This window comes from Haplochromis burtoni, unplaced genomic scaffold (assembly GCF_018398535.1).
Source record: "Haplochromis burtoni strain Fernald_Lab_line unplaced genomic scaffold, NCSU_Asbu1 Contig_113, whole genome shotgun sequence".
NCBI lineage: Eukaryota > Metazoa > Chordata > Actinopteri > Cichliformes > Cichlidae > Haplochromis > Haplochromis burtoni.
Window position 1 is genome coordinate 1,092,560 of NW_024582474.1, and position 18,797 is coordinate 1,111,356.

Sequence of the window (18,797 nt, forward strand, 5' to 3'; positions counted from 1 at the left end):
CTGTCTAGCTGTTCATGTGATTATTATAATATTGTTTTAGATTCCCAGTAAAGCACCTTGTAACAGATTTGTGTCTTAAAAAGTGCTATATAAATAAATTTCACTTACTTACCTGCTATGTTTAGCAAGGTCAGACTGTCAAGTTCTTAATTTTTCTTCAAAAGAGGGATACATATACATACACAATACTGTGCAAAAGTCTTGACCCCTTGTCACTTCATATTTTTCTTCCAAGAAGGCATCAAAAAAAATCTACTAGTTGATCAATCTGAACGGTCTCAGTGGGAAAGGTGGCTGCCAAGAAGCCATTCTTAAAGAAGGGAAACAGGGAGAAATTCCTGGTGTAAGAACTGAACTGAAAATCAGAGGCAACAGGTCTGATTAGAGTGATGCATCCAAATTTGATATCTTTTGCTCCAATCATCCTCAGAGTGGACGTCCCAGCAACTCCACCCTGTCAGATCATGCAAAACTCAGAAAAAAACAGGATGTCTAATTAGCAATTAGCTTTCTTTCTTTTTTTTAAGAGTTAATCTACGTTCCTCCCTACAATACAGCAGTGCAAAATTCTGAAACCAAGCCCCATTTTTTATATTTAGCTGGGAAAATAGGAAATGGGTGCAGTAATTTTTTGAAACCGGCAAACATACATGTAAATACAATATAAAAGCCAAACTCTTTATTCTTCAACAAAGCTTGAGTGTCTTAGATGAGCTCTTGTAATGTCTTTCATTTTTTTCAGGATTCTTTCTCCAGACTTCTTGAAGGCACTCCAAAGCGCTTCTTTGGCTTCTGGCTCTCTGGCGTTTTTTATTTTTTTACTTATTTATTTTTAATAATATCCTGTCCTGTCTGACAGCTTTTGCAATCAGAATATAGAAACAAATACAAATGCACACACTTTTTCGTTGTTATGTTTCAACGTTATGTTAACCTTAACGCATTAACACTGATTAATCTGTCATCACCATTGACACAGTTAAAATTTTAACTAAATTAACCCATCTGGAGTGCAGAATGACTCAAAATCTCTGAAATGTCTCTGTCAACGGGCAGTTTGTCCAAAGTTTGTCCATTCTGCGCTGCAGATTGGTTAAATACGTTAAAAATTTTAATTGACTTAATCGTGATGACGCATTAGCGCGTTAACGTTGATAGCTCTAGTTTCAATATGGTCTATTTCTCTACCCAGGTATGCTTCTAGTGCATTCACACTGTGGTTGGGATCACTGTCATGCTGAAAAATGTCAATCAAATACTTTCCAGATCATATTGCATGGTGGATTAATATCTAACAGGACCTTTCTATGTTCATAATTGATTACCTTTGATAAGACCCCCAACACCACTGGCTAAAAATGCAGACCAACTATGACAGAGCTTCCATCTACTGTGTTCTACAGATCATTGTGTATCCTCATTATTGTCATACATACCAACAATGATTTGGAACAAAAGATCAAATGTGAAATCCTAACTCCATACAATCTGTTGCCACTGGTCTTCAGTCTATTTCTTGTGTAATTTGGCACAACACAGCCTTTTCTCTCCCCATTTCCCTTCTGGACAGCTACTCCTTCACTGAGACGATTTCAAGTTTTATCAAGCAGTAGATGCATCAACTAGCCCCATCTCAGGTCTTTATTGGGTTATTTTCTCTTTCTTAAGGAGATGATTTTCATACTCTGTTCATCTGCTGTAGATCATAGGCCTGCCACTTCTTTTGTGCCCAAAATAATGAGATTATAAAAGAGATCTCGACTGGCTTGGAAATGCATTGACGGCACAGCTGAAGCCAAATGGTGAATATCACAGGTGGGGAGAGGGAGCTCTGGATATTGCTGCTTAAACTGCTGCCACTGGATAAGTGGCAGAAAATGGATGGATGAATAGACTTCTGAAGCTTTTTCTCCATTTTCATTTTTAAGTAAAGAGAATTTCTGAAATCTCCACAACAAAAAACGAAGCAATACATTGCGTTACTTATACTTGTTAGCTTAGTGCTTTCCCCTCCTCTTTCTGATTTCTTTTCTTTGTTTTGTATTGTCTTTCGGAACCTCTCCCTGATGAAACCTCAGACGATAAAGAAAAGATGACCTTCATCAGTCCATGCATGCCCAGCAATCAATAAATCGTTGAATATCTTTACATGTGGACTTGTGTGTCTCCTGTGCATGTGTTTAAAATGTCCAATGCCATTGTAAGATTGTAATGCAGTGGTGTAAAATTGTTTAGGCTTTCTTCTTTTGGCTGGGCATTAAGCTGCTAGGCACAGCACCTTCTGTGACTAGTGGCAGTCTGACAAGTCTGCAGAGCTTCAGATTAGTGCCACACACCAGTGCACTGTGGGCACAGTCAATGCAAGTACTCTAGAAAACCCACCAGAGAGTGTGAATGAGTCCACACTGAATTTAGGCCAAGTGTTAGAGAATGAATAACAAGAGCATAAGAGCACTGACTCAGAGAGCACATCATCCTGTGCTTTAAGAAAACAGGAATCAGGTAAAACATTGCAAAGTTTAAACATTTTCATCCACTGCTGGTGTTTATCAGCAGATATCTAAAATAGTCATATAAACCATTAAACAAAATAAATTTCATTTCAGCTCATTTTACCAAACCTCTCTTGACTTCATCAGCAACATGAGTCACCATGGCAACAACAAGCAAGTCCCAGCAGGGTTCAAGTTGTAAGTTTCACACAAATGTGACAAAAATGGTCACACATTCAGGTTTTCCTCATTTCAGCTTAATATTTTTTATTCTTGGACACTACTAAAGTAGCATTGCATTATTCCATATCAAAATAATCAAGTGGTATAAATTAGCAAAACAGGGAATCTGATGAAATAAAATAATTCAAATAAAAGGAGGTATTAAACAATATGACATGGACTAAAACTCATAACTGGAATAACAAAAACGTCCCAATAGGAACCAGCACAAAACCAAAACCCTTGTTAGAGCTAAAGCTTAAGATTACTAAAATGATAATAAAATCAAGCAATTTTCCAATACTAAACATTACAACACAAACCCCGGACTGGAAATTCATACATTCATACAACCTATTTTCTGTTTGCATACGTAAATGGTAAATAGACTGGTTCCTATATAACGTGTTTACCCGAGCATTCATTTCTACTGAATATTTACACTCCAGTGAATGCATCGGGGTTAGTATCTTGCCCAAGGATATTTGGCATGCAGAATGGAGCAGCCAGGAATTGAACTACTACCCTTTTGATTAGCCAGACAACCTGCGCTACCTCCTGAGCTACAGCCACCCCAACAATGCACCTTCCTGATTTGCCCGTTAGTGTTGTTATTAAATAATTAAAACATACTATAAGAGACACAGTACTCTTGAAATCTATTTTAAATAAATGGACGAGTCGTCTTTTGAAGTTTTACTGAACTGAGATAAAGATAAAGTCATCCATTCACACACAAATTCATACGGTATTTTAGTCTTTACATTTTAAGGCTTCTTTTTTTTTTAAATTCATCACCTGCACCTTCAAACTCTGACGTATACACAGGGGGGTAAATTGGTGTTCTGTGTTCTTTCCCCATGAACACTTCAATATATACTGGTGAAGCAGAGGATCAAACCGCTGACCTTATGTTTGGTAGATGGCCGACTTATTCACAGTAATTCACAGCTGTTCCAGAAATTCTAGCAGGATAAAATCTCCTGATGTGCAACACATTTTTAGTGAGCTGCTGCCAGCTTTACAGTAACTGCTGCATTCTTACTATTGTTGTTAATCGCTGATAAAATGTAAATGTTAAGAAACATTTCTATGTCAGTGTGTGGTTTTTAGCTCTGCGGAGGAGGAGGGTCAGGGCAGTGGATTCAGGGGGAAGCTGCCCGACACAGCTGGCAGTCAACACTCTAATCATGTCTTCCCTATTTAAGCAGCACCTTGAGTCCCAGAGGAGAAGGAAGGAGAGCTGTGTGTGGTGTGCTGGGCAGCAGAAGGCAGTTGGCCCTGCTGAGAATGTATGCAGGCAGGAGTTTGGCTTTATTTTGAAGGGCACGCCATGCAGCCAATCAAATGCAAACTTGCAAAGTCAGACTCTACCATTATGTGAAAAAAGGAAGGGGGCAGACGTCACGCCACGTAAACGGAGGAGCGCTGGATTTAAATGCAAGCTAAAAGAGTGGGTAAACAGATACCGCAAAGGGATGTAAACAGAAAACGCGGGTCCGGACATGCCGTCACGTGTTAAAGTCGACATCTCACCGAAAATGCAGATTCCGTCACTCTGACCAAAATTCTGTGAACCAGCAGCAAAAGAAGACCTAAACTACACTTCACTTTTGAAAAAAATGTGATGAATTCCTTCTTACTTTTAATCGAAACTTCCTGGACAGCTCTATCTCTCAGTGTGCTTCGGGACCGCCTTCCCATCAAAAATCTCTGCTTTCTTTCGCTTGCTTGTCACGCACCGTTGTGTAGTGTTGCCGACCGCTGCTTTTTCCAACTTTCACAAAACCCGACAAATTATAAAACGCTTAGCTATGTCTCTAATAAAACCTCTGTAACTTTGTGAAAAACAGAAAAGTTTTTGGGTTTTTTTTTACTTTCTACTATAAAAATCTAAAGTTAATCTTGAAAAAAAGTTGAGCAACCAGAACTTTTTCTGTAATTTAACACATTTAATTCTTACATTTTAAGTCCAAATAGTTGTGCTGACAGCAGCTTTTTTCATACAGGAAAAACAGTTAAATATGCAGCTTCTTTACACTGACAGAAACGGGATCCCGAGTGTCCTTGGTCCGGTCCGCTTAAGATCAAAGTGGGCTGTATGTGGCGCACGATGTAAAATCAGTTTGACACCCCTGGTTTAAAGCCACATATTGTATTACACCATACCAAAATTATCTGTGATATAATGACGCACTACAACATTATAAAGAATAATGATAATATTAATTAATATCTAATATTGTCAATTGTAATCACTTAAAATGGTGTATATTGTAATTTTAGTTTTTACTGAGAAGTTATTTTTATATACCTATTTCTTTAAAAAATGACATTACATGGCTACACACATGATTGAATGTGAACTCTGTGCATAATGGTAGAGAATATGAGTTATAATCAAAGATTTGACAACTGCAAAAAATAAATAAAAATATACTTAAATTCAAGATCTCATCTATCAGCAGGTTCCAGGGAAAACTGGAGTTTTAAGTGTCTTTATAATCTGAGAATAACGGCAAGCCATTGTCTACCACTATACAGGAAATTGAAAAGATGGGTTTTTGACTACACCAACTCAATCTTCTTCACCACCTGCCCTACTTCTGAAAATTTGTCTCCCTGCAAATTTGTTAATTTCTCCAAATTGAAAATCAAATTTCAAGGTTGCTGAGATCATTGCAGAGGCAAAAAAAGAAAGAAAGAACAAAAAAAACACACCCCAAAATGTAACCATGCTGGAAAGCAAAAGTGACAGTCTTGAAGGGGATACTGATCAATTTTGAACCAGATTATCTTTGGGTTAATTCCAGTAACTTTCTGATCATATAGCTTGTTCCCTCGGTATGTACCAGCAGAATGTCAATGTCACGGTGTACAAGGTGGACTCACGCGCTGGACTCCGGGGATTGATGCACACAAGAGAATTTATTAATGAACAATATCCAATGAATGCATATACAAAAGGTGCGGGGCAGTGCTATCTACAAAAGGTGAGAGGGGCAGGGCTCCGGGGGAAATCCAGGTGAACACTCTCATCTCTCTCCAAACACGAATCCACGCAAACACTTGTCACTCAGGGAACACCAGGGAAAACAGTCCAGAGGGTCTGCACACAAAGAAACGCTCGTTTCGCTCATTTACCATTTACCTCAATCACATAGACTCCGGAGAGCACAGCTGAATTTTATTATAGGATCTACCTTACAATATAAAGCAACTGTTGTTGTGATTTGGCGCTGTATAAATAAAAGTGAATTAAATTGAATTGAGCTAATCAACTCTATCATTTAGGAAGTGAGTTCAGCTGTGAAGATGACAACCTACCAGAACTTCAAAGTGTTTAAGCTGGACGTCTCTGCTCAAAGGCTCACAAATTCAGCTAAACTACAGCTATTCCAGGTATCTCCATTTTTCTGCTGATACTGCTGTCCTGATGTGGAATTTTACTCATGTTCATATTTCCATTTTGAACAATTAATCAAATGATCATTTTACTACAGGTCACATACACTGCTGTCAAAAACTCAAACTCAATTGTGAAGAACATTCTTCTTGCACTTGACTCTCACCATCAGCTAAGTAACACTGTTACTAAATTGGTTTCCCTTCATCCTTCAGTATTAAATATCAAAATTTTAGGAAATTGCTCTGGCATTTCATTAAGTGCTGCAGTGGTTGTGGCAACGGGGCTGGCAGCTGTCTTCCGGGGTCCTCCCTGAGGCGGAGTCAGGCAATCTCCCGCACCTGGGACTAATCAGCTGCAATGTGGAGGCTGCATTTAAACCCGGCCTGGTCTACTCTCCTTCACCAATCCGTCAGCTACTCACGATGATAACAGGCTGCTTATCGCTGTGTCTCAACGTTGGCCTTACCTGTGTTCTCCTTGTGCTCACAGCTTGCTTCAATACTCACTCCATTGGCAGCCTGCAGCTGGGAACCCTCATCATTTGCCACCGATCCCACTCAGTCTTGACTGATTACCTTCACTCTCTCTGCCTGCCGTCTGCTTCAATGTACTGGACTCACAGGTCGGACTTCTTTCCCTGTCACAAAACCACTCACTCGAATCAGCACGAGTAAGCAGCAACACCTACTGATTAACTCTTCGGTCTCCCTGCCTTTGTTTCCTTCACTTACTCTGCTCTCCCTGTATCCTAGAGACTCTGTGCTCCCCGCCCTGGAAAAACCTGTCCTTTGTGCTTTCCCCACATCCCCAGTGTTTCCAGAGAAACTTCCTGGAGCCCTGCACATTCCCCTTTGAACATAGATTCTTGTAAATAGTTGTCACCAGATTAGGTTGAGGGTTTAGGTGTCGTTATTCACTGCCATCAATAAATAAATCACTTGTGTAATCATTGCTGAGTTCACTCTGTCTGCTTCTAGGACCTCCCGTTTTGTGCCAGCAACTGGGCCGATTGTAACACATTATATAACTACTATATATACTGATCAGCTATTCTGTTATCAGTTATCCTGTTTTTGTTAATGAACCTAGTTAAGGAAGAATTAACTGCCACTTTTTGTAAGGTAGACCTCACAATAATACAAATGTTGGAAAAACCCAACATTCATATGACCCCATATGAGCATGCACTTTGTGACAGTGGGGAAAAAAACTCCCTTTTAACAGGAAGAAACCTCCAGCAGAACCAGGCTCAGGGAGGGACAGCCAGCTGCTGCAACCAGCTGGGGTGAGAGAAGGAAGACAGGACAAAAGACACGCTGTGGAAGAGAGACAAAGATTACAATTTATCACTTAATCGACAAATCCAGATATTTCAGCCACAATAAACGAAAAAGAGAATTTAAGGCTTAAGCTGCAAGATGTGCAGACACCAAACTGCCTTTAACAGGTTATCAACTTGACTTGGCAAAATGGAATCCAAGATTGTTTGATTTTTATTTTTTTTTTCAAATCAAACAATTACAAAAAATGATTTGTTCTGTTTGACAGTTTTTCCTGAAGTATATTTGCGATGTCAGACACTAATGAAGATCTGGCTTACAGTCTCCACTTTAACTCATCCCAAAGGTGTTCTGTTGGGTTGAGGTCAGTCAAAAGTCCTTCCACACCTAACTTGTTGAACCATGTCTTATGGGCGTTGCTTTGTGCACTGGTGCACAGTCATGTTGGAACAGGAAGTGGCCATTTCCAAACGGTTCTAACAAAGTGTCTTAGCATGTTGAATCATTAAGAGTTCCTTTCAGTGGAACCACTATGCAGCAGACAAGTACTGTTCTCCTGGCGACTGCCAAACCCAGACTCAGATCAGATTGACAGACTTAGAAGCATGATTTTTTACTCCAGGGATAATGACTCTCACTGATCTAGAGTCCAGTCGTGGTATGCTTTACACTTTGGGGTGGCTATAGCTCAGGAGATAGAGCAGGTCATCAACTGATTGGTTGTTCGATCCCTGTCTCCCCCTATTTTGCATGCCAAATATCCTTGGGCAAGATATTAACCCCAAGTTGCTCTCCGATGCATCTATCGGAGTGTGAATGATAGTCAGTAAGCACTTAACAGCACAGAAGACAGTACTGGTGTATGTGGCATGTTGTATAGAGTGCTTTGAGTACGCCGGGAATAGCAATATATAAGAATCAGTCCATTTACTGCATCCGACACTTGTTTGCAATATGTTTGGTGACGTATGGCTTGGATTCAGCTACTTGTTCATGGAAACCATTTAATAAAGCACTTTATGAACTGTTCTCGAGTTCATCTGTAGTGACTACGGAAAGTTGGTTACCTCTGCACACTATGCACTTCAGCATCTGCTGACCCCATTTTTAAAGGGTCTACCACTTTGTGGCTGATTTCTGTTGTTCCTAATCCCTTCAGCTTTGTAGTCTTACCACTAATAATCACTTCTAATTCTCTGCTTCTAAATTCAGATGGTACCTGGTCCTAAAAATCCTAGAAACATGGTGTCTAACTAGATACTTACCCTGGATGGCCTTCAGTAGCACTGTGAGGAATCCTGGAAGTCAGTTTTGAACAGGATGTGTCCTTTGATACACATATTACAAATACAAATACAACAGGTAAAAGAAGTATTGAACGCATCAAAACACATGTTTACACATGCAAAGTAATCACACCAAAAATGTCCATAAATTATGTCTAATAATGACAAATTACACAGGGAAAAGTATTGAACACGCTTACTGAAATGTAATTAATACTTGATAAAGAGCCTTTGTTGGTGAGAACTGTCATAATGAAAATTGGTGACGTGTTCAATACTCCTTTTACTGTATGTAACACTGCTTGTTTTGTACGTTCACAGTATCTCTAAAATTAGAAACATTGAGTCTTAAGTGATTCTGAAAAAAAACATTCCTGCATTTATTACATCTATCCTGGACTATTGTAATTTGTTATTATCAGGATGTCCTAAAAACTCCCTGAAAAGCCTTCAGTTGATCCAAAATACTACAGTAAAAACACTGAAAGGAGCATGTTTCTCCCATATCGACTTCTCTTCAGTGGCTCCCTGTTAAATCCAGAATCAAATTTAAAATCGGTCCTGAGTAACCAGGCTCCATCTTAAAACCTCACAGTACAGAATTTTGTGATTCCTAGGATACTGGAAGGCTGAAGTCTTCTGTAAGACCAGCTTCCAAGTTTGGATTCAGGTGACAGACGACTTCTATACTTTTAAGATTAAGCTTAAAAATGTTCTTTCTGATAAACCATATATTTAGGGCTGGATTATGTAAGCCTGAATCATCTCTTAGTTGTGCTGCTAGGCTACTGGCCGTTTCCCATGATTCATCTTTTTACTTCACTCACCTTTTTTTTCTACAATGCGTTTATACACCACACATTTAATGATTAATCATTATTAATCTCTGGATTTCTTCAATGTGACTTTTGCTTTGTCTCCCTCCCCTCACCCATTTGCAGCAGATGGCTGCCCCCCCCCCAAGCCTGGTTCTGCCTTTTCCTGTTAACAGTGTTGAAATTGGGCTGCATGGCCGGAATTTTTATGGAGAGAATTTCTAGGCGTAGTCAAGTGCTGGAAGGCTCTCACTTGGGTGGTCATCTCTGCTTTTTGCAGATGACACGGCTCTGTTGCCTTCATCGGGTGATCGCCTCTAGCTCGCACTAAAACAGTTCACGGCCAAATGTGAAGCGGTCAGAATAAGAATCAGCGCCTCCAAATCTGAGGCCATGGTCCTTCACTGGAAAAGGGTGGACTTCCCGCTCCAGGTTTGGGATGAATTCCTGCCCCCAGTGCAGGAGAATCTCGGGGTCTTGTTCATGAGTTAATGGGAGAGGGGATCAACAGACGGGTTGGTGCTGCGGCTGTAGTGATGTGGACGCTGTACCAGCTGTACTAGGGATTTGTGTTGGTGTGTGGGGCTGTAGTCTGTAGGTTTATATTCTTAATTGGTAATTATGAGACAGTGTGTTTAAGATCATTATACAGAGTAAGATTGAAGTAATGTAACGAGTAGTTATAAAGGTAGTTTAACGAATGTCTTTTTCCTGGGAGTAATTAATCAACGTGCTGCATTACTTTTAAGAGAAATGTTCTTTGTATATGTGTAACAACTTTTTTTTACTTTAGTAATGAACACTGATCACAACAAAGAGGGGAAATACCTCCAACATAAACACTTGAATTCAGCAAGAATGTAATGTCTTTGATATCCTGCTTAGAGACGGTGGTGGTTCTCAAAGTGGAGCAATGAGAATTGATAAGGAATTTCATTTTTTTTTTTTATCCTGGCAAGTTGTTGCTTAGTTTGTTTTACAGTCCGTGTTAATTGAGCAGGGATAAAGAGTTAACCCAGCAATCAAAAGTTTAACATTCAAATCTCATATCTGTATATATGGAGGTGGCTGTGGCTTAGGAGGTAGAGCGGGCGATCCACTAAACGGAAGGTTGGTGGTTTGATCCTTGTCTGCTCCAGCCTGCATGCCAAGTAGCCTTGGGCAAAATACTAACCCTGAGTTGCTCTCTGATGCATCCATCAAAGTATGAATGTATCTGAATGTTAGATAAAAAGCACTTCAGCAGAAAAATCAGAGAAAAAAAGTGCTTGTACAGATGAATGAGGCAAGTTGTATGAAGCGCTTTGAGTGCACAGATAAGAACCAGTCCATTTATCCCTTTAAAACTTTCAAATTAACAATTTTTTTTATTTCTAAAAGTGTTTGATCTTCTAAAAGCATGAAGAATATTTGCTATTAAAACTTTTTTTTTTAAATATATGCCTGAATGAAATGCTTTAATGTTAGACTGATAAACCCAACAACACAGTCCAGAGACACCTTTAATTTCCTAAATAAAAAATATCTCTGTACAATACATTAAAAATGTGAAACCTTTATTTTCACATTCGTTAAATCTGTTAGACGAGGAGGGCAAAAGCTATAATACAGTCTGTAGCTTTGATTTTTTTTTGGTGCACATTGCCAACTTGTTGAAGCTCTACATATCCATCCTGGAGGACAGAGCTTAGATTCAGAGGCAATGAATGAACAAAAAGTAAAAAAAAAAAAACCTGACAAAAACACAACAGCCAAAACAAGTCTTTTTTTCAATGTTAGAAAAAGAATGACTTGACACTGGTGAAGTTTCAGAAACTTCCACCTTGCTCTGCTGAAGCAGACATACATCCTGCAGAACCATTTTCTAACCATTGCTCTCTTCCTCTCATTTTCACCTTTGTCGCATTTCTGCCAGTCTTCTTTATAGGGATTGTAGATTTAGGTTGATGCTCTCCATATACAAGGCTATATAGAGAGAATGAACTGACAGGTGGCAGAGGAGCCCGTCTATTGCCCAGTCTTCTTCTCCTTCTGGAAACTGAAGCTGGTCCGGCGGCTCAGTTTTCGTTGTTTCTGGGCAAAGTAATCAGCACGGGAGGTGCTGGCCCGGGACTCCAAGATGTAGTTTATCTGAAAAAAATTGGGAAAAACTAGCGTTAATTATGAATTGACTTAAAAGATTTGTGTGATGCATTCATTTGCATTTCAAACACTGCACTACAGTACTGTGAAAAATTATTGAGCCACCCCTTTTGTCTTTACATCTTCTTTCCAAGGATCCAGACTTTCTGCTGTTTCTTTCTTTCTTTCTTTAATAACTGGTCTTCAGTATTAGCTGAAGGTGTTTCAAACTCAGGGGATTAAACAGTGTCACAAAACAACTTAGCAAAGAATCCATTTTAAAATTGTATCTTAACGCACTTTGTTTCTAGCGGCATAAAACAAAAGCGCATAATTTGCTCTCATTTCTTCAAATCCCAACAATCACACAGTTTGATAGTCACAAAAAAGCATTTTTTGGCACGAACAAGATGGAAAGGATACAGGCAGTCATAGTAAACATTTACTTTCAAGGACAGATCTGCTGGACTGGTTCAGCTATTTCCCCCTTGCTTCAGCAGCTCTAGGCTGGAAGCAGAGGACTGACCCTTTGCCTATGCTAAAAGGCTGAAGGTTGCAGGAATCGGTGCCAGCACCAAAGAGAAAACTACCTGCTGCCCCATCAACCCAACCCAAGCTACCAAACGGCGCTCTCGTTAACCCTTCATGCATTTCACTCCTCAGAACCTACAGGTTACAAGCACTTCTTCCAGCTCTTAGGAAGCCACGCACACATCAGTCCGGGAGTGTTGGAAATGCAGACAGCCACCTGAGGAGGTTTTGTGATCCATGTGGTCAGCCGTATAACACAACCGGCATTGACTGACTCGAGCTGTACACAGACGCTGATTTAACAGAACCTGGTTTGCCCTGGGGCTTTGGTGGAAGCAGAGTTGGTTGAAGCGTACGTGGTGACGTTTACAAATATCCCATGGTGATGTGGACATAAAACACGGGCAAAATTAACAGAAATAGCTCCCAGTTGACTGACCCAGGTTTAATAGGTTGGTAGAGCAATGTTTGGAGGTGTACTAACAAGAGCTATGAATATGTAGTGTCCATAGCACAAAAGATACAGGAGAGACAAGGGACAGACTTTATCAACTGAGTCCTGACACTCGCACTGAAAAGGAACAGTTTTTGATGGGAAATAATTGTGGTATGCTAAAACTTTGGACCAAATTATGACCCAATTCTAGTGGCTGGGTATCTGAAGAGATGTGCACTGCTTGTGTGCATCCTGCTCAGAATGTTAAATAGCACCAACTAGCCTTTCCTATTAATGGATGTTCCATTCGAGCGCACTGGCAAGGACCTCATTGAGCCATTTCACCGACTGCACGAGGATATAAGTTTTGGTTTTGTCCTGTTGGATCATGAAACATGATATTTCGAAGCACTGCCTGTGTGCAGCATCTCTGCAAAGAGTGTCACACATCAGCAACTACAGACATGCGAGTCTCTTTGTCCTCATGGTGTACATTCACATTTGATGGTGACACATTGGAACAGAGCTACTTTCCATCGTTCTGATCTAAAAATAAAAACAACGCAGTTGTTTTAACGAGTTGAAGGGTACTGCAATCTAATCAAAGCTGACAACAAAAGGAAAATCATCAAGGGAAATGCGTACATTAAACTGTACTTGCGTAAACACTCGTTCTTTTAACATGTTGTTGAATTGTGCTATACAAATAAAATAAAATAAATAACATAACAGAGATTGTTCTGATCTGCTTAGTTTCTTTTGCCACTCCTGCTTTGCCATATTTAGCAGGTATTAGAATAACTAACTAAATCAAAACTGTTAAATCTTTGTCCTCACAGAAATGTGCTCCAGCACAGACATTCAGCTCAAACTCACCTTCAGCACTATTTCATTGACAGTAGCAGCATCAGACTCAAAGTAGAGAGGCTTGTAGTCGTGATTGCTGAGATAAGTGAGTTTAAATATTGCATGACCTGTAAAGTAAAAAGGAAAAACATGTTTCATTAGACCAAAATGATACAACAAACTTGTCCAACAACCATTCTGGGCTGACTGCAGGATAGGAGCAGGAGATGAAAGTATTTGAATGTCACCAAGAATGTCAGTATGGTTTGGCCTTCTAGTGCACCTTTCATTAATTTCATTAACACCAAAACAGCTGAAATGCATCAATAACCCCGTAAGCTACTTAAATTGACCAGATCAATATACCAGAAGTTTAACTGACTTCTGGGATAAGGAACTCAGTGTTCCTTTAATTGTTGAGTAGTGTAGATGTAGATAAATGGATAAAAGCAAAATAAACCTTAAAGGTAACGAAAGTTTAAGTACATGAATAGTGTGTTGACATGTGCAGGGTGACCTAATGTTTCTGTGCGCCACTCACTAGGGCTTCTTTCCTCCACAAGGTCACAAGCACAAAGGTGGTCCGAGTCAATGGAAATGGGTTTCTGCCGAATCCAGAACTTAGTACTGGCTTTCTGATTGGTGACAGGATCAATCTCCAGTTTTTCTCCTGAAATCCCTGATGAGATACCCATATGTAAAACATGATGGTCAATGTATTTCATACATGATACACATTCACTGTTGGCGCTGCAGAATGCTGCGGTAGCCACGCATTGCATAATTGCAATAAATTCTTGCAATCTATGTGTTTGTTTTTTATTTGTTACCTCTAGTTGTTTCGACTGTTCTTTAAAAACTGTTTTAATATTAAGGTTTAAACAATGAATTAAAAAAAACAACTTTTTAAAAAAAAAAAAAAAATACAGCTGCTATTCAAAAATCACTAAAAATGAGATGCATCATTCTTTGTGGAGAAATAGGGACCCATTGTATTTCAAGTATAAATAATCATAAAAAATCCATAAAAAAAAATCTTTGTAAGCTGCACACAATGAATTTAATTAAAAAAATACTGACTACAATTTGTAAGCGGATAACGTGCATCAAGCAGTTTGTACCTAGCTGGACATCTGTGGTGAAACGCAGTTTGTGGATCATGCTGATCTTGAAGGACTTGTAGTGATGACTGCTCAACATGTCTTGGACTGTGGTGATGTCAATAGGAGGGTCTTCCTCTGAACTCTCCTCACCTCTGGAGCCTGAAGACAGAAAGAAAACAAGAGCACTCAGAGAGTGCAACTACCCCTGAAGGGCAAGGGCAAGGGCTATACTTAAACTTTGATGTTGCTCTTCCAGAAGGAAGGAAATATGTAATCAGTTTGTTTGTTTGCAGTCTAGCGTCCACATTTTTCAAAATATAATTTTTTTATTCTGTGGGACGGTAGATACCAATAATAGCTCCAGCTGATTTCATTTTGATAATAACTGGGTCAAGGTCACACCAACTCCAGGTATTTTAATTTAGGTGAAAATTGGGTCAACATCAAGATCACACCAAATCAGAAAATCAGTTTACATTTTGTATTTTTTCATGAATTGACTTTAAAATTCACAGTATAGTATGACTTGGGGGATAATGAGTACCTAGGTTGGCTAAGCGTCTGACCTCGACCTTCCTGTTAGTGCCCAAGGTCAAAGTTGGCCGTGTAATTATTTTTAAAGAAACCACATAGAGTACTATATCATATGAAAGGACATAAAGCAAGCTGTACAACACACCTGACATATTCTGGCATCAAGAATATGCGTCAGGACTTCTTTAAGTTTCCTGAAGAGGTCTTCTCATCCGAGAAGCTTCTTCAGTTCTAAGAGCAATTGGTGGAGAGTCCCAGATTTTAAGCCCTATTTGGAAGGGTTATGGACCCTCTTGGGGTCCTCTGCCTAATCACACAAGCCAAGGTGTGTAGAAGCCAGCTGAAGAAGCTTCTCAGACAAGAGGTGAAATGTCGTCAAGAAACTTAAAGAAGTCCAGACACTTATCTTTCCAAACATAATAACTTTTTTATGTACCTTACTTAGTCCATGCAAGAGGTTTGCTGTCTAGAGGTCTCATGACAACAGTCATTGTAAGATCACTTACTGTTTTCTCTGACCAGGCAAAATTCCAGGGTACTCTGGCTCTCCAGTGAGGAGTCCAGGTCTACTGCTACATTTGGCTCGGTCTGCTTCTCGAGACGATACAAGGGCCCTGTTTGAGAATGAGAGTATTTACATCAACACAGCACTGACAACTTTTATTGATATTGCAAAACTCTTATGAGAAAGTTATTTTTCAACAACTTGGGTCTTGTTTTTAGTTGTTACTTTCAAACTAGTGCCAGACTAATTGTTTGACTGTGCTGCAGTTGTTCAAGTAGAATGAAATGTTAACTAATAGGAAAGCTACTGGTAACAACTGGAACTGTAGATATGTAAATATATATATTTTTTTAAAAAGAAGCATATCCAAAATAATCTGGGATCCTCCTTTGCCCGTGACTTTCGGACTAATCAGATACTGTAACTCCTCCTGAAGTCTGCGTGTCTCATGTGTCAAATTGTCAAATGCATATTCATTCATGTGTCAAAAGTGAAACGTTTTAGGCTCTACAACCACTGGTTGCTGTCACTAATTAGAGACCAGTGTCATTAGGGTCACTGCAGCTCTACTCCACCAAACTTCCCTCTTAAGAGCCAAGATATTCTATGTATTATTAAATTTCTAGCCATTCCCTTTGTCTCCTCCGAATTCCTGTAATGTGAACCTTCTTTGGTTTGACTTCTTTAGATCAAACACAGTTAATAAAATTACTGTCTCTCAGAAACAAAACTCTTGCTGATGAAAAGAGATAGTTATTTCCATCACTGACATGCTATCATCACATACACACACTTGGTAACATTCTGCAACTTAATGAAAAGTGTGTTCATAGTAGAAAGCAGAGATGTCCCAGGAGAAGGAGGGAGGACTCCCAGCATCTGGGAAGTGCCTGGAAAATGGCTGACACTCAGCTCTCATAACTGCCACCCAGAGCTTGCTAAGGGCCTGTATCTGTACAAGGCACTCGGAGTGGAAAGTCAAGTTACAATCTAGGCAGTCTGTAGGTTAATCACTCCTTATCTAGCAATGTGAGGTATATAGTAAAACATGCCAAAAACTATTTTCAGACACAAAATACAAAGATGTAGAATTATGCCCAATGTATCCAAAAGAGATTATATTTATGGATTATATTTATGGATAATTCAAGGAAAACAGCACACTTTTATGATTAACAGATCATAAAAAGACAGCACACTGTCTTCCTTGCATTAAAGAGAGAAGGGAATAAATGGTGCAAACATCATTACCCGAGCCTTTCTGTGAACCTTTCCTCTTCTTGAGAGCTTTCTGGAGAATTTCCTTCATAGTCACCTTCAAATTGTCCACCGGAATTAGAGAAAAACCATGAGCAGCATTTCTAAAATAGAAAAATAGAAAATAATTAAGAATGCATTAAGCAACATTTAATGGTTCTGATTGTTTCATAGCAATAAGATGCGAGTATCAGAGTACTGCTTTTTGTGCTAGCACAAACTGCTAAGCTGAAGACACGAAGACAAGATTTTAATCTGAATAAATAACCTACTGTGTTCTGCTTTCAATTTGCAAACAGCAGGAAGTTTCAATATGTTGTTTGTTTTGAATAGCCACCTCATGTATTTTTAATCTCAACTACCTTATTTGGAACATTTTACTTTAAATAGTTTTTGGAGAAATTATTATCATAGACCTTACTTTTAGCAATTAAACAGTATTACTGTTGTATACAAATGCCTTCCTGTTGCCAAATATTCAAATATTTATTTAAATGCAGCACAAAATAATCAGCCTGTAAAAATTTACTTGTGCACACCCTAACATCGTTTAATACTGGAAATATTTAAATGCATTTTTATTTCTCCCATCTCCTAAATACAAACTTGAAGCTGATTCCACAGAGAAGGGGCCTGAAAGTTAATGCTCTACGTCCCATTCTTCTTTTAAATACTCTAGGAACAACAAGTTTGCAGTCTGAGAGCAAAGGGCTTAATTGGTGTGATTAGAATATTAGGTTAAGATGGGGCCTGTTTACTCAGGACCTTGTATGAGGTGAAGGATTTTAAATTTGATTCTGGATTTAACAGGGAGCCAATGAAGGGAAGCCCACACAGGAAAAAATATGTTCTCTCTTTTTAGTCCCCGTCAGTATTCCTACTGCAGCATTTTGGATTAGCTGATTTTTACATCAGTTTATAGGACATCCTGATAATAAGAAATTACAGTAGTCAAGCTTAGAATTCAAAGAAGTCAACATCACTCTGAGACATGATTAATATAAGCATTGAATGACATGCTCATATTTAAAATAAAAAAAAAAAAAAGGGTCTAAGATTCCTCGCAGTATTACTCGAGGCCGAGGTAATGCCATCCAGAGTCGGCATCTGGTTAGATACCATATTTCAAAGACTTTTAGGGCCAAGTACAATAACCTCAGTCTTATATAAATTTGTGAACAGAAAATTAGTGGTTATCCTCATAGTTTAATAATACTTATTGTTGTTTCTGTTGCTAACAACCGGAGGAAATCAGGATGAAGCTTTCAGCTATCCTCTCCAGTGCAAGACCATCTCCATCCAACATCACAATTGAAGAAAAGGTCATTAAATCTCTAAATAAAAAACAAAACATCACCATGCCAACAGCTAAAAAGGGGATGCTAACCGTTGTTCTAAACTCAAGTTGCGTTAGGTGACCTTGATAGGTCACATGACAGGACAAGGCAAGGTCTCAGTGGTTTTACCCAAAATCCTGATGCTAATGACCCATGCCTTTTTTCACAACTTATGTGATTATGCACATGATTAATAGTGGGTCAATAATCACCTCCTATGGGACAACCCAACTACTGTTTAAATATATTGGCTGTCAACTTTTAAAACTGAAGAAGCCTCTTGTTTGAGAGGTGAATCGTCTTCACAAAAACCAAACCAAACCAAAACAAACAAACAAACAAAAAAAACCTAAGTTGCCTTCCTGTTTAGCCCTTAAGGCTACCATTACCTGGATGACTGTGAACCTACAGAGCCAAACTGGTTGTTTATGTCATTTTGTGCTGTCCCAACAATGTAGTTTTATTCATAGATGGAAATCATTATCTTAGTCCTAGCAAGACTTATGTAAGTATCTATAATTAGACAACTAGGGATGGGTACCGGTGTCCGGTGCCATGATGGCACCGGTTCTGACATAAACGGTAGTAACCAGACCGAAAAGCAGCGCACATTTCGGTGCTTT

General features: G+C 39.1%; 1 protein-coding gene across 2 annotated transcripts in view; it reads right to left on the reverse strand.

Annotated features, from left to right (window-relative positions):
- Positions 1-11,043: 11,043 nt before the first annotated feature.
- Positions 11,044-18,797, reverse strand: part of mapkap1 (MAPK associated protein 1) — a 21,617-nt gene continuing 13,863 nt past the window's right edge. For both annotated transcript variants that reach the window (XM_005928991.3, XM_042223522.1), the window contains 6 exons: positions 16,832-16,941; positions 15,582-15,689; positions 14,560-14,700; positions 13,980-14,117; positions 13,469-13,566; positions 11,044-11,634 (listed from right to left, as the gene is read on the reverse strand). In XM_005928991.3, the coding sequence (XP_005929053.1) occupies positions 11,512-11,634; positions 13,469-13,566; positions 13,980-14,117; positions 14,560-14,700; positions 15,582-15,689; positions 16,832-16,941 (718 nt within the window). In that variant the 3' untranslated portion in view covers positions 11,044-11,511. The remainder of the gene's footprint in view (positions 11,635-13,468; positions 13,567-13,979; positions 14,118-14,559; positions 14,701-15,581; positions 15,690-16,831; positions 16,942-18,797) is intronic.